The sequence below is a fragment of the Cydia splendana genome, chromosome Z, assembly GCF_910591565.1.
Source record: "Cydia splendana chromosome Z, ilCydSple1.2, whole genome shotgun sequence".
Taxonomy (NCBI): Eukaryota; Metazoa; Arthropoda; class Insecta; order Lepidoptera; family Tortricidae; genus Cydia; species Cydia splendana.
The window spans coordinates 33,196,188-33,219,213 of NC_085987.1; the positions used below are offsets into that span (position 1 = coordinate 33,196,188).

Sequence of the window (23,026 nt, forward strand, 5' to 3'; positions counted from 1 at the left end):
AGTGTACCTACTAACTCGTCACAACAGCTAATCTATGAAATTACAGTAGGACCTCGCTAATCCGCATGAGCAAAAAACCGTCTGTTGACGATAGCAGGGGTTTCCGGATTACCATCCATATCAAATTTTTTATGGTTTATAACAATCACATATGATAAATGATTTAATTGTATCTAGATATGTATTAACATGTTACTTGTAATAAAACAAAGGGTATACATTAATAGCAGTAAAAAAACAATTAAGTACTCTTTTTCTTTACATTTTCGCACTTCATTTCATGACATAATCGGGGAAGAAATTTTAAAATTTCGTGACTATGAAAATCGTTTTCTTCCGTCCCAGTCTTCGAGCAACACGGAAGGGAGGCGGCATTCGCACTATTTCCCCTCTGCCGAGGTACAAGATTAGCGCGTCAATCTAATCTAGCGCGGGTAATAAAACTAGTTGCACTTGGATTTTTCACTAGACTGAGTCCAGACGCGCGCGTGAACACTGCTGCACAAAAATGCCTGTTTGCTCGGTTTTTTGTTATAAAAAGAGGTCGGGGACATCAAATTTACAAAAAGAAAGTGTTACATTTCACATGTAATATTTTTTTTACATATCATGTACGTTTAATTACATTCAAACACAATTATTATATTTTAGTCTCATGTAATTGTTGGATTTATCGATTTTGCTCGCTCAGTACAAATTGCGGATCGGTCGAGCGACAAATCCGACTTCTCATCTCTCAGAATCTTCGAGCAACACCGGCTTCCGACACATCGGAAGGGAGGGGCCCAAGCGGTATCTCACCGTACAAATCTTTCTGCCATTTTTCGCGGGGGGAAAGGTGCACACAGTCGCACTTCTCACACACTTACATACAAAATCCAATCTGTAATGACGACACAAATACATAGAAAATGACACACGTCAAAGACAAATCTTGCAAACCTCGATCTCTTTTTGTGTACGGACGAGTGACAAGTGTCACAACACGCACACTAACACATTTTCGTTGAAGTATGTTATTGTATTCCATCCAGTCCATCCGGATTACAGCGCTAGCCGGATTAGCGAGGCTGTACGGCAAACCAATGTCAGTCATAGGAGAATAAAAAGATAAGAAAAACACTAAATTATTGTCTCTGCTCTGCTATGATACTCCACTGACAATGTTAATATGAAAATGTGACGTTACAATGAATTTACCCATTTTTAGTTTTAATAATAAGTAGGTATACTAAGAGAAAATGGTACAGCCAACGTCAAAGATATGTTTACATTTTTCGCCTTATTACAAACGAGTAAGGTGCAAAAGTGTAAACATGTTTTTGACGACTGTGCATAATAAATAAATCCAATATTTTTTAATTACTATAGTTCGTTTTTTTTAGCATTAGAAAGAACTTGAAAGAAGGTAAGCGATCTTGACATGTCTTTTAATTCAAAAACGCTTATAAAAATCAATAACTATTACTTATGAAAGCAGAAGAATATAAATGATCGTATTAGATTCATAATTGTTACATATTTGCTGTAACTTATTTTTAAAACGGGTTTTTCAATTAAGACATATCAAGATTGTTTACCTTATTTCTAATGCTAAAAAAAACGAACTATAGTCCAAAATTAGGTAATAGGTACGCATTAGGTATTGTGGAAATAAAACCTCCGGTGATGACTATGAATAACTATTAGAGCGTACTAAACATCACATGCACATGACACTCGCTTCCCCCAACAGAAACGTCTCGCAATATCATACATATTCGAATTAAGTTTGAGTTTTTAGTTCTGTAGTCTTCTATCTATACGCCTAAGTAATTATGTACATACGTGTCGGTCGTAGGTCGTAGCCCACAACAAACTTTAGTTGAGCAATTATGTTCGCTTGGGAGGTGTGGGAGTTATCAAAAAAGTAGTCAAATGCTACAGTGGTATCTACCTTTGTACATTAGGATTTGCCAAAGTAAAAAAGAGTTATAAATGAGAAGCCAAATGTGTAAACGAAAATATCATTTATTTCTACAATAACGGGCTGCGCGGGCGGCGAGAGCGCGGCCCCCGCCGCCGGCGCGCGCGAGCGTCTCACAATGTTTCTTGATCACCATGGAAATAAATACACAGCGACACACAGCCCAATCGACGGCGCGCCGCTATATATACATGTATCTATGTTGCCGACTAAAAATAGCTCGTGTTTACAATTACAAACTTAGACATCTCTAAACAAAATTTACAATTAAAATAAGTTTAAAGATTTAGTGACAACATTAACTATTTTACCTTATAATGGTATAAAAGACGTAATGTGAGGTAATGACACAGTGTAGCGTGGCTATAGTACTTTATCCCGGCGAAACCACTCTAACTGAAACTGTATTGCAGTGACATCAAAACGTACTTTAAATTCAAAATTATAATTAGGCAAGTCGTCTTAAGGACCGCAGACGGTAAATAACCACTGTTAAAATTAGACTCTATTTGTATGTTTTCTATTATATATTTATTAATTCGCGTTGTTAAGAAGAGCTTACAGGGGCACGATAGATATAAACTTTAAATAACAGTATTATAAAGTTGTACCTAAAGAATAGCAAGGAAATAGTATTAATTTTCTTCCTGTAAACCCACCACAAATATATATCGTATCAAGTATTTGACATCTTTAATGATAAATAATTGGCGTAAAATCATTACTAGCGCTCATTTCTATTTACAAATTATATAGACTATATAGAGTAATGTTACTGCGCCCGTGGCTAATTAATTTAATAAAAGCTTGTTTGGATCAAGTCAATAGTGATGCTTAGACAAAAGTGTGATGCTACCTTCCGTTTTGAAGCCACAAAAACAGCGATCACATCGCGTACGTTCAGTCAGAATGCGTCAGCCTTACAACAAGCCGTATGGCGTAACTTAGAGGTGTACTTATGTATATTATGATACGTCGAGCGGCTGGGCCGCCGAGTTGCATGCGAGGTGCGTTCCTCGCCCTCAGACCACAGTGACACGTGAACAGCCGTATACTGTATCGCATCAAATACAACAATTTTTAATATACTAACAGCAAATGCGAATTGCATTGGTATCCTTTAGCCCATTATTCAGAATCAACAATAAAATAACCTTTTAATAGCTCGAGTAAAACTGTTTACGTTGACCTAACTATATTTACAATATTCATGAATCAGAACTTACAGGCTCGCAAAATAAAGTTAGGTGCAACAGAAATTAATGTTTAGGTCCTTAAAAGACTTATTAGCTAATATGAACCCTCCAGGCAACGGCATGTCAATTCGCTCAAATTCACGTCCTCACGAAAACTTAACCGAGACAATACTATACACAGATTAAAGTTAAACAACACATCGACTGAGATTAAATCTAACTTATCGTTAATGAACAACAAAGTGGTTAACTTACAAATTGGATCGCCTCATGTAGCGTTACCATTAGCGTTATTTTGGAATGTGTGCGACGCGCACGCGCGCGTGTCGTCGCCGAATCTGAGCGAAGCGACTCCGCCTGACCACTCATCGCTTACAGCTCAACTCAAATGTACATTTATAACACACCAAGTGTGTACACATTTTCAAATATGTACTTACATTGTAATTTATAAATATAGATATTCCTTACACAGACATTAAAATACAACTTTAATCTATATATTACAACCTAATTTTAAAAAGTAAATAGTAGGTTTAATGTTTATATGTATAGAATAACTCTTACTCAATAATGAAATTGTTGTCGATAAAAATAAGCAGATAACAAAAAGTGAAATAGCGATTAAACTGACTAACTGAAGCTAAAATTAACTTATGAACACTGGCACCTTATTGTTGAACCGTTTATTGTCTAAATTAGTAGTTCCATCGAGAAAACAGAAATATTGTACTTGTGGAGGATGGAAGGGCGTCTCCCGACCAACACTGTCGCGAACCCTGTACAATTACCTAACTAATGGCACGCCACTCTGTAACCATGCACTTCACCTTGGACCTTCATCGATTCTATTTCACGTTTAAAGTATGTAACAACCTACGCGCGATTTATAATATCACAAAAACATACATGTTTGTACCTAAAACTCGTGCGTCTCGGAGCCAACGCAAGATTGTCGCGTGGATTTGACGCCCGACTACCGTACCTTATGATTGTTTTTAGCCGTTTTTCCGATCGACCTAAGTAAACAAGGCAATACAATTAAAATACAATTATAAAAGAAGTTATACTTCTCATATAGACCCCGTAAAAAGCGTGTGTGGCTCCTCGCTACCCCGTCTGCTGCTTGTGCCATATCACTTTACACCGGAACATAACTTATATTAAACTAATAGTCTCACTCATTTCGAAAATCAAAATAGAAGGTACCTGGATATATTATATGTATGTATTTAAATCATGTCGTATTCATTCTAACATAGGTAAGATCAACTAGGTACGCGCTGGTAATTAGATTTCTCTCGACCTGTAGTCTATATGGCAGTCATCACTCACGATACAACAATACTTGATTCCCCGTATTAGCGCGGTATACGGAATATATCTGGTACAAAACATTAATACTGTTACGTTAAATATTAAACTGCAAAATCACGTACAAATAAATACTGTATAAATGGTAACATATTCGGTAAAATTAAATAAACAACAAAGGAATCAAAAATTGTGGTATAAATGGTTTTTGATATTTTATTTAAGAAGGTAGGAGAGCTAGTGAACCATAGAGCCAGACGAGTGTCCTTACCGAGTAGAGTACCCAACCCGGACAGGCTCTGCACAGCCTAGGAGCAACCCATTAATCTGGCTACGCAAGAGTCGCAACGCCTATTGCACTATGCCATAAATATAACCATTACACCCACTCAGCCCCTGTTTGTTGCTGATCCAAAACTGGATATAAGAATCTCTTCACTAATCAAAACATCTCTGAATATAATTACATGATAATTAAAGTGATAATTAGAAAAATAAAAAGATAAGGTAATACGCAATATAAAATGATAAAGCATCTATACAAAATACGAGTAACCGCTAGCAGTGTGTTAGTAACGGAAGAGCTACACGATAACTGAAACTGATCGTACGTGGTTACAAAAGTGGGGATGGACGTTCAACAAACGCGCGACGTAACTTACAAACATTTTATGCGATATACCTATATACAATAACATATTATTCGGTTGTTCAATGATACAGACAGGAGGTAATGTTTTTGTAATAAATTACCACAACAACATTAGAAGGAACTCTTTTTTTTACAGTTACTTTAAAGCAGGTACTACCCTTCATACAGTATGTGTCGGGTTGCTATGTGTATTATATATGTCTAACATATATCAACAATAGGTGGTAACTATTGTTCTGTTGCAAACTAAATTATTAGTAAGGTGACTCGGACCAGTATCACTAATTATAAGATAGTGGCGTGTCGCACTCGTGTCTCGGGCGGCCAGGTCGTACGACAGATCGAGAGGAACTTTTCGTATTGTGTCACAAACATAATATAAACCCCAATTGTTCGTTAAACCATTCTATGTGATATCGTTTTGTAATTTATGCTATCGTTTTTACTATATCCGATTCTTACTACTAAAGACTTGGATAACGAACGTTTTTTTTAAGACGGAAGAAGTATTCAATGCTTGTGAATAAAACGTGTGCGAAAAAACTGTACCTAATTAATAGATTCACGAAATGTTCCTTTCGGTCTGATTATTACCACTGGATCATTACTTAAAATTTCGCTATTACTAAACTCAAATAAATCTCTAAAATATGTCATGAGAATAAATTTACAGTGTTCACTGGACGGTATTAAATATAAAACACGGTGCAATAATTTTATACATGAGCCGCAAAGTCAAATATGAAAATAACATTACCCAACATGTACTAATCTACTACTCGTTGATGCGGCTTACGGTACCGTCGCACTTGGTGCAATGACACTATAATATAGGTATATAATATTAACATTTACTTACACAAACCGTCAATCACATGTTCGATTAATTTAAACATCCGAACTAGAGACGCGACGCTCGGAGGGGCGCGCCGCGGCGGCCGCCGCGACCCGCCTGCCGCGGGGAGGCGCGGCGGCCGTCGCTCTACTAACCTTATGTTACAATAATAAAAGATCCCAAAAGAAATTGCAGCGCAGGTACCTACATAATACACAGTGATAACATTATTATATATAACCACTTTCACTTACAGATTGATCATTTAATTTCTTTACGTACACTACTATATGATAGAAAAATACGAAATAATGTACTTTCATTTTAACATATTTTATATGTTAATAAAGAACAATATTTTTTATAAAAATACATCATTTTCCTTGGCCGTTGGCCAGTAGAAACTAGTACCCATATTATCTTTTAAAAATCTATGATTTTTAAGGCTTCTTTCAGTAGGTACGATGAAGGTTAATTTACATAATTTATAATAGTATAAGTATATTTAATCACTGTAAATGTGCTAGTTAGTTTTAACAAGGATTATAATTTGTACTGGTATGGCCGATAAACATAATTTGACATTATAATACAACAAATATAAATATTTGAGGGTTAATTTTAAACACGAATTTAACTTTGCACAAATTGGTCTTATAGTTAGAATAAAACTTTTAAAATGTTACATGCCAACTCTCAATAAAATCTGCAATAGTGAATCCTATAAGCCGCCGCGCGCGCGCGCGCGCGGGCTTGTCTGCGCGGCCCGCCGACGTGCTGCGCTGCGTCGTGCCGACCGCGGGACCTATACAATATATCACCATAGAACACACACTTTACTATTTGTTAAGTGCCTCAAAATTACTAAAATAATTATCATTTGTGTATTTATAATTTTGAACAATAGATAAGAAAAGGCGGCGCTAGCAGTAGCGCGCAAAACCAAACATACTCGTATTATAGTTACCGTAATAAAACTAACAACTATTATTATACATACTTTTCAACTAACATTAAAAACGGTTTTTCATCAAATTTCTTCGTTTATAATCACAGACGCTTTCCTAAAATATGTATGTAATATTTCTCTTCACTAAGCAACAAAGTCCAAAGAATCTATAGTTAAGACATGTATTTACAATATAAAATAATTATTTTCAGTGAATATGCTAAAGAAGCCAAGCCAACGATACACCATAATTGTTTCGTATTTGACCCAGAAGTTACACAAATCTCTTTATTATTGTTACCTACTCACGCGTTGCGTTTACTTGTATTGTATGTACGGTTGGTCGTGGAATCTGATGAAATACAATGCTCTAAAGTCTAAAGGATTAGTACGACCAGAGTTCATGAGGATCATGAGCCTTCAGGTGGCTGACTTTAGCCTACTTCGGTAGTAAAACATACCTACACCCGCTGCCGGTCAGCACGCCTCCAGCGATATTAGATCATGACCGCAGCTGGCCAAACCTTAAGTTCAAGTTAAAAACATTAAATGTAAACAAACAACCAAGGAAACGCAAGTAGCAAGGACAATATTTGTATTGTTTGACTTGGCTTAAGAATTCGTCTGACTATTGTCTCTCTGAATCGTACAATTTGCTGATCATAATTTTGATTCACATTTGAATTAAGACGACATACTATTAAATAAATATTTCTGTATTCATGTTATGTAGATATTAGGTAGATAAATATTTGTTTTATGTATTCGGACTAGGCACGCGCCGCACCGCTCGCTCGGCCGGCGCTCAGCGCAATAACTTATATAATCACACACCAAATTACAAACTAAAGCTAAGTTAATAAGTAAAGTTTGTCGAACAACGTTTCATCTGATGTGGTGTCGGGGCGCTTGGCGCTTCTTCGGTCTTAACCTTACCCTTCACTGGAACTTCAAGATCTGGAAACAGAAATCGCCAACAGTGTAAAAACATGTCATAACACCTCTTTAAAAAAATAAACAAGCAAACAAAATATGGCCAACATGTCGTTAACATTATCTGTGTTGTCACATCTGTAACGACTGTAACTCTTTAGGTAATAATTCTTTTTTAAGTCTAAATTATGACATAACTGACTGCAGTCACGTTTTCCCAGTTACTAGTGCATTTGGGTGGTATTCCACCTGTCCAATGTCAATGCGTCTCACTCTCTCATTAAAGCAAAACGTGAGACGCAATACACAGTGGACAAAGAAATTGGATAGGTGGAATACCACCCTTATATCCGATGAGAAATAATTAACGTAAGCGACCGACAACATCCCTATTACATATCATTATGACGACCGGTCTGGCCTAGTGGGTAGTGACCCTGCCTGTGAAGCTGATGGTCCTGGGTTCGAATCCCAGTAAGGGCATTTATTTGTGTGATGACACAGATATTTGTTCCTGAGTCATGGTTGTTTTCTATGTATTTAAGTATTTATATATATTATATATATCGTTGTCTGAGTACCCACAACACAAGCCTTCTTGAGCTTACTGTGGGACTTAGTCAATCTGTGTAAGAATGTCCTATAATATTTATTTATTTATTTAATTAAGTACGCGTTAATGATGTGTCATGCGGTTGTTGTTCGCAAAAAGCCAAACACTGATGATATTTAGTAGGTACGTGAATGGGGCGGCGGTTTTTAATGGGAAAATATTATTTTATATTTACACACGATTTATAGATATACATATCTCAAGTTTAGACCTTTCCGGTTTTTCATACATATATACCCATAATTACCTCGTACCTATTTAACCTGTTTAAGTAGTAATAATGTGCATTCGTTGAATAATGTTCGGCCCAATTAATATAATGTAGTGCGAGTAATGTTAAAAACCCTCTTTGAAGCCGCAATTAATATCTTTTTCACTTCTCATGCTCAAAAAGTGCACCTTTATGTCGTGCGTAGACGACATAAAATCGCATTTTATGCTCTAGAGCATAAAAGTAAAATTTTCTTCTAAGACTAAGGTAATCGGTCTCAACAGCCAAACAGTTAAAGCATATTGCACAATTTTACTGAGCAATAAAATTAAGTAGATGACAAAACTTGTTATATTATTTTATTTTTGCTACAATTTATTAGAAATCCGTATTTTCTGTCATTAAATTTAGTAAATCACATAAAATAGGAGTCGATTATCGTTCAAAAATGCTCCGAAATATTTGACTTGGCAGAAAACCAAGCGTCTGAAACTCTGATCACATGTTGAAAATTTAAAAAAAATTAAATGTTAGTTGGCGGGAATTGGTTATGTATTATGTTCTTTCGCTTTACGACAATTTCGTGGTGTAGGTAAATTGCCGTGAAAATGTGTTTTATTTTCTTCGCAATCGAAGTGAAAAGCTGAGTGTACAACAAGGGCATAAATGTCCATTTTTACCCTCGTCTACTATTTTGGTCTTCGCTTCGCTCAGACCAAAAAATTGCCTCGGGAAAAAATGGGTCACTTTATGCCCTTGTTGTAATCTACTATTTCTCAAACATGCAATGAAATATTAATGTTATGTTCCTTATAATAGGCTGCGAAGTATGACGTTTCAGGTGCGGCTAGGACAAAAGGTCGTTAATGGAATTTCATACACATCTTGCAGGCCTAGGCCGGCAAAGTCCTCTTTTTTAATTTTCATTTCACAGATATTTGTGACACAGCATCGTGGCATTCATCCATTAAAAAAAACTAGAGGCAGTATTTGCTTTATGGTTCGTAATGACACTCTGCCACTACGCCTATAAAAAAAACAAAAAACAATGTTTGCTATAATTTGCAGTTTTATTTGTATAAAATCAACATGAACTTAATAAATAATACATTCAATAATTTTATACTTTTAAATTATAAATTTAACTACACAAATAAAAACATTTCAAATATTTCATCTAAACGTTAGCGGTAAAAAGGTCTACTCAAACACGCGTAGTTATATTTTTTAAATTGTTATGGAGGTAAAGTTGAAAAATATTCATTCTGGTTTATTGGATTTATGGTGCGTTGTTGATTTTTTGACTTTAATATGAGTTCCGACGAAATAATGAAATTAATATTAATTGTAATCGTAGGTGTTGGAATTGGCAGCGTAAGCAGAATTGATTTTAATAACTTGCTGCCTCTGCCGCCAAGTCAAAGACGAAGTATGTATATGGTTGCTTATGGCAATTTTATTATTTGAGAAACTAAGAAAAATGGCTTACAGTTTATTAGAAACAGTTTTGTGGCATATTTTAAATGAATGTAACTACAAACTCGTCAACACTGTGGAAATTATACTTATTTACTCCATGCATAAAGCAACGATGTATGTGAAACATGATATCAACATGAAAGACTATGTAAACTTATGTGACGAAAACGACAGTCAGACGGATACAAGGCGAAAAAATCAAAGATACATGAAAATATACGGGTAGTAAAAATACACGACTCGTGTAAAACATACGCGTGATAATGATATAGGTACGTGTTGGTTATATTTTAGGTGTAGTTTACTTTTAGTTTTTTCTATAAATAAAACTTGGGACTCGTGGATTTTTTATTTTATTTATTTCATTGCATGTTTGAGAAAAGCACTATACATACCTCGGCGGGAAATGGGGTTGCCCGCGCTCAGACCTATCCGGCCTCGCTTCGCTCGGCCGTCTATATGTCTTCGGCCGGCAACCCCTTTCGTCCCGGCCTCTGTAGTAATGTACTATTAAGGTGCAGAGTTAGTAAATAAGTAAATATATGTGAAAATTACTGTCTGTTAGTCTCTGTTACCTCTTCACGCTTAAACCCTTGAAGCAACGTAAGTAGGTGATATTTGGCATGGAGACAGTCTTGGTGAAGGACATAGGATAGTTTTTATAACGGCAATTATAAATTTACTCTGACGAAGTTGCGGGCAAAAACTAGTATGTATAATGTAAAGGCACCTTACTGTAGGGTGTCAATGACAATAAAGGCCTGTGCACACCGGCTTGCGTGTGCGTGACGTGCACATACGTGTGCGCTAAAATGTTGGAGCCACACAAGCACACGTCACGCATGCGGTGTGCCGTCTCTCATAAGTTCCGGTATACTACAACGCGTCACGCACACGCAGCCGGTGTGCACAGGCCTTAAAGGTTACCTACCGCTACTGATGCAGTTAGAAGTCGTCCTTATCGATAACCGATTGTATGGTAGATCTTTCCAAAAATGAGGAGTCACGATTTCATTGAGTGTTTTTAAATTAATGATGCTTGATTCAGTGTTAATATGTCTACAAAAAAACACTTATTAAATTTGTATCATGAATAAAAGGAACATACCCTGTACACATTACCGCCATTTGACGTTTAATTAGTTTGTAAGCATAACATTACTTTGTTTTATTGAAGCTTGTGATTATGATAGTGATGTAGATAAAGAAGTGTACATAATTAGGCATTAAAATACTCGTGTGATCCTTTTTATGAAACTCTTTTCCTTCGTTTCATATACCCACACTTGTATTTTAATGCCTTTCATTATGTAGCAGTCACATTTAAACTACTACTATATACATCGCATTATCTCCTTTCATTAGTTAGAGTCTATCATTTGACAGTTAAGTCAACGTTTGACAACTTTACCTTTTTATTATTAACTGTAATTAATAAATCTTCAAACAACTGAAATATCGTGTTTAGGTAGATAAGGTTCGGTTAAGGATATAGGTTCGGAAGTACGCAACCGATGTTTTATAAGGATTAGGTCCTAATTGTCGAATCGACAAAGAAATGTAACCCTTCAATTACTTGACTGATCATTACCTAATGATTATTAAAACTCTAGGTAAGTATGTATGTCATATATTCAATTAGGGACCTTAGTATTGATACTATTGATGTAAAAGTTAAAACTTATGCATTTTTGAAAACTGTTGCTGGATAGGTAAACCAATTTGTTTTATGGCGATAACAGATTTCAGACTTATAATATTTTCGGCTATTGGCTATGTGCGAAATGCGTGGTACGGAAACAAAAAGCGAGTATACATAGTAAAAAAAATTGAACTGAGCTTGTTCACTTACCTGTACTAACAATGGCATTGTTTTATTACAATCCTATTATCTGCTTATGTTCTCGTAGGCGCCAACCAGTTTACTTACAAAATAAGTTAGAAGTACATACATTGCATGTATATTGAATTTTTAACCTTATTCCTTGTTGTAGGTGTTGCAGGTGTACTTTGCGCATTTCCACTCTATCATGGCATACGGCTCACTGCTCTGGGGCAATTCAACAGATGCAAAAAGAGTTCTGATAATGCAGAAACGCGCAATACGTACACTTGCCGGTGTAAAAGACAGGCAGCCTTGTAAAGAGCTCTTTGGTTCTCAACGTATAATGACGCACTACTTACAATACCTGTTCGATGTACTGATATATGTAAGGCAGAATATATCCCAATTTGCACGTATTAACTTTCCGGGCAAACTGCTTCGAGCTGCAGGGCGTCTGAGATCAGTTCCCCGTCGCATGGCACTTTCAAGAAAGAACCCACGAGTCATCGGCCCGACTTACTACGAGCACCTACCTGCCGATTTGAGAAATGAGCCGTGTGTCGAAACATTTAAGCGCAAATTGAGAAACCTTTTGTTGGAATACTCTGTAAATGAGTACATGGAATTGAATTTGTAACGACATACGTAATTTTATTTATTATTATTTTGTTGATTTGTATTTTAAACATGACATTTTGTTCATTTGTGATATTTTTATCGGCTGCTATTTAACTGATCACCAGATTTAGTAAAATTTAATACCAAAAAAATCTACTTTACCACCCTAAAATAATAAACGATCACCAAAATTATAACACCATTTTAATGTGAAATGATTACCAATTTTATTACATTTTACTATCCTATTAAAGGAAATGACACCAAACTAATCATTATTAACCCAAAAATTGTAAATGATTACCAAATTTCAAACCCCATTTTAATGTGAAATGATAACCAAATTTTTACATCTTGCTATCCTATTAAATAAAATGACACCAAAATAATCATTGTAAACCCAAAAATAGTAAATGACCACCAAAATTAGAACTCCATTTTAATGTAAAATTGTAACCAAATTTTTAAATCTTGCTATCCTATTAAAGCAAATGACTCCAAAATAATCATTGTAAACCCAAAAATAGTAAATGACCACCAAAATTGTAACCACATTTTAATTAAAATTGTGCAAATATTTAATATATCGTTATCCTATTAAATTAATTAATCCACTTCGTCACCTTTTTCTAACCTAATCTAACCCACTTTTCTAGTAGCATTTCGTTTCTGTATGGGTCGCAGTTCAAACCTAACCTAACCCACTTTTCTAGTAGCATTTCGTTTCTGTAAGGGTCGCAGTTCAAACCTAACCTAACCCACTTTTCTAGTAGCATTTCTTTTCTGTATGGGTTGCAGTTCAAACCTAATCTAACCCACTTTTCTAGTAGCATTTCTTTTCTGTAAGGGTCGCAGTTCAAACCTAACCTAACCCACTTTTCTAGTAGCATTTTGTTTCTGTAAGGGTCGCAGTTCAAACCTAACCTAACCCACTTTTCTAGTAGCATTTCGTTTCTGTATGGGTTGCAGTTCAAACCTAACCTATCCCACTTTTCTAGTAGCATTTCTTTTCTGTAAGGGTCGCAGTTCAAACCTAACCTAACCCACTTTTCTAGTAGCATTTCTTTTCTGTAAGGGTCGCAGTTCAAACCTAACCTATCCCACTTTTCTAGTAGCATTTCGTTTCTGTAAGGGTCGCAGTTCAAACCTAACCTAACCCACTTTTCTAGTAGCATTTCTTTTCTGTATGGGTTGCAGTTCAAACCTAATCTAACCCACTTTTCTAGTAGCATTTCTTTTCTGTAAGGGTCGCAGTTCAAACCTAACCTAACCCACTTTTCTAGTAGCATTTTGTTTCTGTAAGGGTCGCAGTTCAAACCTAACCTAACCCACTTTTCTAGTAGCATTTCGTTTCTGTATGGGTTGCAGTTCAAACCTAACCTATCCCACTTTTCTAGTAGCATTTCTTTTCTGTAAGGGTCGCAGTTCAAACCTAACCTAACCCACTTTTCTAGTAGCATTTCTTTTCTGTATGGGTTGCAGTTCAAACCTAACCTAACCCACTTTTCTAGTAGAATTTCGTTTCTGTATGGGTTGCAGTTCAAACCTAACCTAACCCACTTTTCTAGTAGCATTTCGTTTCTGTAAGGGTCGCAGTTTAAACCTGACCTAACCCACTTTTCTAGTAGCATTTCTTTTCTGTAAGGGTCGCAGTCCAAACCTAACCTAACCCACTTTTCTAGTAGCATTTCTTTTCTGTAAGGGTCGCAGTTCAAACCTAACCTAACCCACTTTTCTAGTAGCATTTCTTTTCTGTAAGGGTCGCAGTTCAAACTTAACCTAACCCACTTTTCTAGTAGCATTTCAGTATGCTACTAGAAAAGTAGGTTAGGTTAGGTAGGTATGCGGTGCGGGGTACGGGGGGTTGAGCGGGAGGGGCTAATAATTTTGGCATCATTTTACTTTTTTGGTAATATGTATACATTTTTTGGTAATCATAGTGGTTTATTTAGGTGAAAATATCGCATTAATTTGGTCTTCAAGATTAGGTGATCATTAATGATTTTTGGTGATCATTCAATATATTTGGTATTCAAATACAATTTGAAGTGCAGTCGTAATTAAAACGGTGGTACTTTTGTAATTTTAGGCCTTATTTTTTTGGTGTTCAGTAATTTTCTTTGGTAAGCATGATTTTTTTATTTAGGGTACCAGAGTATTTTTTGGTGGTCATTATATTTGTAGCCATTTTTATCTTTATTTGACATTTTAATGACAGTTACAAATTATTTACGTTGACATCGACTTTAATGTTAATTTGGTTTATATTCAATTGTTTGACATGTTTTTCTTTGTACATGACGATCCTTATTGGGAGAAACAATTAATCTAATTATTTTTTATTTTAAATTTATAATGTAATTTTTGACGATCATGATGAGAAGATAAACATAATTTTGACGAATGTAGCAAATTTATAGAGTAATTTTCATCTTGAAATAAAGAAATCTAAATCTAAATCTAAATCGAAGGGGGTTAAAATGGTCTAAAAAGATAATATCATATTCAATTTTTTGTAAAGTTATATCCACCTTAGCCACGACAGGGAAGTAGTCTGGTGCAAAATAGGTTATGTTAGCCATTATTTAGTTAGTGTATTTTGTAGTCTATTGTTTACAGAAATAGAGTCGTTAATCTATAGTAACATTTCAAGGCGGTTATAATCTGATACGAGGTAGTTATCCTAATTTGTGGTTTACCACTCAATGGTATTGTATTCTTGAGACTCTTTGAGTAAACAAGCTCAGTTCAAAGGATTTACAATATACGCACGGCGTGTGCTGTTATCTCAAAGTGTCTACTGTCTAAAGTGGCCCATGGCGTGTCAATAACTATGCATAGTGAAAATAAATGAGCAACCGATTGATTAAACGTGACATATAATAGATTAAGTAAATGATTGATTTATTTAATGATAATATAATAATAAAAAACGTGCTTTCCTCGGTTTTCGATTATTTTTTTAAATCTGATCGTGTGCGACCTTTAGTATCTTACCTACTATTTACAGTATTTACATTAATCGTTAATAGTTTTGTTAAAAAAGTCAGATATTAAAATTAATGATTCACTTCAAATGAACTAGGACACAAAGGACTATGCGTCAAAATGGTCCCAATACAAACAGAGTTGACAATTAGGTCATCATTAGATAGGTATTTCTATTTAGTTCATTTCGTTCTATGGGCACCAAGCAGAATTCCATTGCAGAACTGAGATATTGGTATTTTAGTCAAAATGTCGTCGCCCTTATTACCTTGGCAATAGAGTCCATCTCTGGGTGAGCGCAGCAAACCATTCGCCGCGCTCGCCCGGCGGTGCGCGAACATCTACCCTGCACCAATTATTTACTTACTAGGACTCTATTGCCTAGGTAATAAGGGTGACGACATTTTGACTAAAATACCAATATCTCAGTTCTGCAATGAAATTCCGCTTGGTGACCATATAACGAAATGAAGTAGGTACATAAAAATACCTATTTAATGACCTAACTCTCATTTCTGTTGGTTATGGGTCCAGACTCCATACAAAGATGCCCATGGTCCATTAACTTGAACTTGATATATATTTTAATCATTAATGATGGGAAAAATGTGAATTTCTTATACATATTTTCTATGACGCCCTTGTTAGAAGTGTATGTACTGAAATATATGTTTTCACTACATTGTTTACAGGTAGTCTAGTATGGGCATACGCGTAAGCTTCCCTGAGTGTAGGTACTTTGCTTACACATATCACCGTCAGAAAATAAGCCAATTAAAAAAGGGGATAGACATTATACCTAGGCATGACATGAAACAGTTTTCAAAGTCATATAATAATACAAAATAACTTGTATCGTTATGTGGTAACTGTTGCAAAATGAAAGCAACCTACTCGAAATTCAGCTGAATTGAGCAATGAACGTGCAAACACCGTGCGGGTGCGAAACAACGCAAAGGGAATGCTTACTCTAAATGGGCGAATGCGGGTCAATGGCGTCGCTTGGCAGGAAACCGCACCTGACACAGAGCAACAAATCTATTAAGGCACCATCTAGCAGGCTATTCACTCACAAACCGAAATCCCAATAAGGATCCCTTTGAGTTGAAGGAACATAGGCCCTATTATGCTAATTCTTGTGATCAGGTAGCCGAGCGGATTCCGGGCTCCTTCACATTGAGACGGGGGAAACGCCCAGTTGAACGTATCAACAAGCGTCGCTAGATCTCACTTAGTATAACGGGTGCCACCCCCTGCCAATTTGACTAATTTTATTTACCTACATCAGTTCCGCAACCTCTAATTTTAATCTGTTCAGCGAATGATAATTGACTAGCATTCTTTAGAATTCTCATAAGGATGTGTAAAACGGAAGATTTCTAATTATATTACTATAATAGAAGAGATCAATGGATGAGGATAATCACAGGATAACATTTCCGAATTATTACTCATACTTAAATGTTATTATTGTTTTCACATAAATTAAAGGCATTTACGAGAACGTTGTTAAGTTCGAGGAACATCTAAAACATAAAAGTTTATTATATTAAATTTATTATTATGTTATAATAATCCCACAGCTACAACATCCCCAACCTTGTTTATTTGCATGTGAAATGTAGGTAACTGACGAAAGATTGACGGAATCACATATAGGTAGCCGAAATCTGTGAAGACACTATTCTAAACCTACACACAGTCACTAAAGTTAACTACGATCTGCAGGCCATTTTTTGTTTAATAATAATCTCAATACAACATAACAAATTAAGTAAATCAGCAAGTTTGAATAACCAAAGATGAATCGTGACTTAAGTAGCGTAGGTAAATATCTACATGTATTTGGTATTTAGCATTCATGAGTGTGTGATGTGATGCGATATTAACATATGAAATAATGTAATAATAATATGTACTTGCTATTACAAATCAATCTTAAATATTGAGTTCGGTTAAATATTATAATAAACCGAAAATACAAATAAACAAACCTATTGAGGTGTAACATACATAATAATTACTTGTATACTGTGAAATTGATCTGATTGATCGGTGATCAGGAGTTGAAAAATATCTACGCGAGATGACGTAGATATTTTTCAACTTACTTTACTTCACCATCTAATTAAATACAGTTAATGATATCGTTAAAATGAATAACCACTGGATACATGGACACCCTACTTTTATTAAAGGGAAGTAGTACGTCTACCACCAGTTTTTACATTGACATAACGCTCACGTCTACGTAATTTACTTTCTGTACATCTCGCTTGCACTAATATGCGAGTACGAGCGAGATGCATAGAAAGTAAGTTACGTAGACGTGAGCGTATATGTCAATGTCAAAACTGATGGTAGACGTATAGGTGTAGGTACTTACGTCTAGTGCCATAGCTTTGGCGGGAAATATGACAACATGACAAAATAGACAAATTGATAATTGATAGCTTATTGCTCATAAGTCTTTAGGTGTTTTTTTTATGGCTGTTACTTTGGAAACAGGTTTTAAACTCTTCAGACTAAATAAGCCATTGGTAGTAGGTTGACAATAAATCTTAATGAAAATTGAATTTCAACTTATAACTTAGGTAAGTTAGGTATGATAAAAAAGAACATCGTTGTGTTAGTAGGTAAGTACCATATAAATTTAATGTGATCTCCATCGATTACTGAATTAGAACAAATGTTTCCAGATCACCGATTAAATTACACCATATTTAATACAAGTATTAATAAACTTACTTACAAATAGTAAAACTAAAAATATATCAAATATAAATAATGTGGAATTTTTACTAGATTCAAACCAAGCTAATATTGCATATACTATACCCAAAAACCTAATTGAAGACCAAAAAAACTACGACAGATACGTCACTGTCAAAACTGTCAATGTCACTTATGTCACTGTCAAGTAAACATTACAGGTTTCGCCAACCTTTTTCTAATATCCTTATTTATATTGGCATTGATAAAAAAGGTTTTTGTCAAAACTATACAACTTTTGTCGCCGACTGCACTTTATTTCCAACAATCAAACATTGATTGATACAATTCTAACGTGCTAAGTATAAATACTATAAGTTTCTTCAATCACAGAGTAGTACCTACTCGACTATATAGAGGACGAGTCATTTATATAGTGACAATAGGTATAAAAAGTAAAACGCTTATCGTCTCTTAACACTTAAATTTGTATCGTTACGTTACTTCTTACTGTGGAATTAACCAGTCTCCTCGTGAGAGTCGTGAGTCATTTAACATGGTTTTTAGTTTTTTACTAGTACCAAAAAGGCACTTTTCCATCATAATCTAAATAAAAGAGTTTGCGCGGAAAGAGAAGAGTCGTGAAATCTATGGAATCCAATACATTCTACGACTCTTCTCTTTCCGCACAGACTATTGTTCGAGTAGCATTTGTTGTCCCTTTAGCACAATGTTTTTCAACTTTTTTCATGATTATTCTGCGATCTCGTTGATTTTGCTAAAATATGTATGTAAGAAAAAACACATCAGAGTTTGTTCGTAATTATTTGTAAATGAATGCACCAAATGTTATGAATACCTGAAGTGATACAAGCACAATACCAGCTTTGCAACCAATAATCACGGATATTTAAGTTTTTATTAGGTCGTCTTGTATTTATGTAAAAATAAGTAAATAAAAGTACTTTTTTAAATCGTAGGAGTAAAATTACCAATAAATAATTTATTTTAGCGTGTTTATTTATAAAAAAGGAATTTACCATTTTACAAATAATTTATTGCAGTGGCATTGTCGTAGTTTTTTTGGTCTTCAATTAGGTTTTTGGGTATAGAGCTAGAGTTTGAATTGACAAAGTGTGGAAGTGTCATCATAAATGTCTAGTTTCTATAAAAATATGACATTTACTATGGCACTTGCACACTCCGTCATGTGGAAGTGGCTTGGTCCGACTATCTACATCAGCTTAATGTGAAAATGTTTAGGCACCACCCCCACATATCAAATGTTATTAATTAATGAAAAAACAAGCTATACTAATCAGTTATCACGCGTAATATATGACTTGCTGCAAAAGCACTGCAGTGTTATAAAGTTGCCAGGCAAATGAATGATAATACTTATGTCCCAAATCAGGATAATTGTGTTAAGAAAGTAAAGTAAAATAAGAGGAACCATAAATGGAGGTTTCCAAAAAGCGGTGCCGTGGTGAATGATGCTGGCAACTTGTTCAAAGTAACTAGTGGTGATATGTTTATACGGTTAAGGTAATTTCATATGATATAGGGTAACGTACAATCGGTCTAGGGTCGACGTGTGCTCGGCACTCCGGTTAACCATATCGCCTCCGTTCGGCCTAGAACGAGACATAACGTTGCATTTCCAATGTGACTATGTACATACTTAAATGCATACATGTATATCATAAAAGGTGGTGTCTGTGTCGGGGTAGCGGGGCGGGGAGGAGCGGCGGGGGTACTCACTTGCGTTTCGCGTGGAGCATCTCCATGAGCAGCGTCTGCGTGGGCGCCTGGCCCGCGCAGTGCCGCTGGTAGAGGTGCTCCTCGCCGCGCGACGCCAGCGCGTGGATCTCCGGCACCACGGTCACCAGCTTGCCGAACTTGTCCTGCAATCGATCGACATGCCCGTCAGTCAGGGCTTACGCTATAATAACACCAAAAGCGCGTCTATCTAAATTACCTGCATGTTTGTAAATAAATAATATCTGGGAGACCGAGCTTTGCTCGGAAAACATATAAAAACTCAAAAATGCGCGTTTTCCCAGAGGTAAGACCTAGCTAGATCGACTTATCGCCCCCGAAAATGCAGCAAATTTCTTCGAAATCGTTAGAGCCGTTTCCGAGATCCCCGAAATATATATAAACAAGAATTATTTTTTACACAAATTGACTAAGCCCCACGATAAGCTCAATAAGGCTTGTTCTGGCCGTTGTGAGTAGTCATCAGACAACGATATATGTAAATAATATATAAAAAAAAAACTTAAATACGTACATACACTGTTAAAAATTATGTAATTTTACATGCAAAAAAATTACATAATCCTGTAAAATTCCCGAAAAATCTGGGAAATTTACGGAAAAATATGACATTTTACGTAATTCTCGTAAAAATTTACGAGAATTACGTAAAATGTCATATTTTTCCGTAAATTTCCCAGATTTTTCGGGAATTTTACAGGATTATGTAATTTTTTTGCATGTAAAATTACATAATTTTTAACAGATACAGTTATCATTTTTATACTGAGGGGGTTTTCGTTTTATCAGTATCTAGTAAATAAAGAAAACTACCAACCCCCATACAACGCCGCAAGAATTGTCAATGATGTAGATGATATCTAATATTATTTTTATAGGTATTTTAGTTACTTGCGTGTGAATCCTGCCTTCCAACTGCTATTCATAATTTCAAAAGGTAAAATTGGAAATCACTCACTAGTTATAGTCACAAAAGTAGATTTAAAGCATTTTAAGCCCTTAAAAAGCTTTAATAACACTACTACTAAGTAGATGGCGCCATTCAAGAAGAATATGCCTAAACTGCTTTTATTATGCTTTAATAGTACTTTTCTGCAAATTACAGCGGCCAAGAAAGTCGAATTTTACGTTTAGAAGTCATAAATAGAAGCATATTTTATACGTATAAAGCGAAAATGGAGAAATAGTAAAAACGAGGCTTCGATTTGATCAAGAATTCATCCCAAATGCTTCATCAGTGTATATTTTGTAAGGCCGTGTCCAAAACGTTATAATTAAAACTATAACTACCTAGAAGTTTTTCTGAGTTACAATTTTATCTTTTTAGGAATTCTTTATTTTATTAGGAAACTTCGTACCTATGCTCTACATATTTCACATTCTCGTCCGTTGGACCATTGGTGTTCTCAAAATAATAGTAACCTTGCCATGAATTTCCAATTTAATTTCAATATGATTAGTCCCCCATAGATCTCATAATGCCAAAAAGCTATTTGTTTTTTCATTTTTGACCGAATGGCGTACCCGCATATTCAAATGCACCAAGCTAGCCTGCACACTGCACAGTACCTAATATCAAAGAGAATTTAGACAAAAGGAATGTTGTCAAATTATGTTCTAAAAGTGTTAATCATTTGTGTCGAAAGATGGCAGTATATGACGACATAATTTACTTTGACAATATTCCTCTATTTCAAATTCTCTTTGCTAATATACTTACTATAGTAAGCTCTTTGAAGTCACAGAGTGCCGCCATAAAAGTCATATTCATATGAAAATGGGACGTTTATAGTGGCACTGTTACGCTTTGTCACTTTCTAAGTCGGAAAAAAGTTGACAGATGGACTGTACGTTTACTATAATTTCTTCTTACAGTACTTAAAAATAATAAAAAATAATAATAACCTGTATATTTGGATAGCAGGTGAGCGTGTAGTCTAGAAGCGCAGCTTGCACCGTCTGGTAGCCGTCCCGAACGCACTTGACGTTCACGATGCCCCTCACGTCTGAAATGCCAGGAAAATCCTTCAAGACAGACAACTAATCCTATGAGTGTGATTAATGTGTAAAATAACAATAAAAAAACAAAAATAAAAATTCTCATTCGCTTGATAGCGTAAAATTATAATACTCGGGGGCAATATGTACAGAAACCGATATACTTAGATCAGGCAGTAGGTAATAAAAATAAACAATGGAAAAGTACTGACCGGGATTAAGCAGAAGTAGAAATTTAACACAGATGTAGTCTGGAACGTCGAATTTGAGTTCGGCCAGTTTGTTCTGGAGCTCGTTGAAGTGGTCGGCCAACGCGGGCACGCCCAGTAGTCCCAGGCAGATGAGGTCGAACTTCTGGCCGTTGTGCAGCGTCGTCTCGTCAGGCAGTCCGTTGTGCATGCGCTGGTGCAGGTGGTCTAGCACCAGCATGTCCGACCACGAGTTCTGTAGCAGCTTCATTTGATCGTCAACCTGCAACAAACCATCGCCGCGTTGCAATATTCACATTGCAAACGATCTCGTCGCAATGTTACCGCAAAAGAGAGGACAGTTTGCCGTCATTTACAAGACAAAAAAAGTAAAGAAGCAGTTTAAGTATTGGTTAATGTTAGTAAGTTAACGCTAGCAGATTCACAACAAAAAAAAAACACTGTAATTGTAACCTGCCTCGTTACTTTACTTTTTATATGATTATTGCAAGCATCTGCGGCTTAAATGAACGGCAAAAAATGGGACCTAGGTCTGTGAGTATTGAGGTTCGTGTGATGCAAAATATAAGTACAGTGGAAACTGGATAAGTGGAACCTGGGTTAGTGGAAAACCTCTTTAAGTGGACCCAAGTTCTCGGTTCCAGTCCCTTGGCAACGAATTACCTCTATAAGTGGAATTTTGGGACCTCTACAAGCGGAATCCATTTTTTCGAAAATTTCTTATTTTTACCTCTGTAACTGGAAGCAGC

General features: G+C 35.7%; 1 protein-coding gene across 6 annotated transcripts in view; it reads right to left on the reverse strand.

Annotated features, from left to right (window-relative positions):
• Nucleotides 1-1,992: 1,992 nt before the first annotated feature.
• LOC134804535 (nuclear hormone receptor FTZ-F1) overlaps nt 1,993-23,026 on the reverse strand; it is a 126,800-nt gene continuing 105,766 nt past the window's right edge. For 3 of the 6 annotated variants that reach the window (XM_063777634.1, XM_063777630.1, XM_063777629.1), the window contains 6 exons: nt 22,281-22,539; nt 21,976-22,076; nt 20,053-20,195; nt 19,866-19,925; nt 16,549-16,598; nt 1,993-7,869 (listed from right to left, as the gene is read on the reverse strand). In XM_063777634.1, the coding sequence (XP_063633704.1) occupies nt 16,550-16,598; nt 19,866-19,925; nt 20,053-20,195; nt 21,976-22,076; nt 22,281-22,539 (612 nt within the window). In that variant the 3' untranslated portion in view covers nt 1,993-7,869; nt 16,549. The remainder of the gene's footprint in view (nt 7,870-16,548; nt 16,599-19,865; nt 19,926-20,052; nt 20,196-21,975; nt 22,077-22,280; nt 22,540-23,026) is intronic. The other 3 variants (XM_063777632.1, XM_063777631.1, XM_063777633.1) reach the window with 3 other exon arrangements.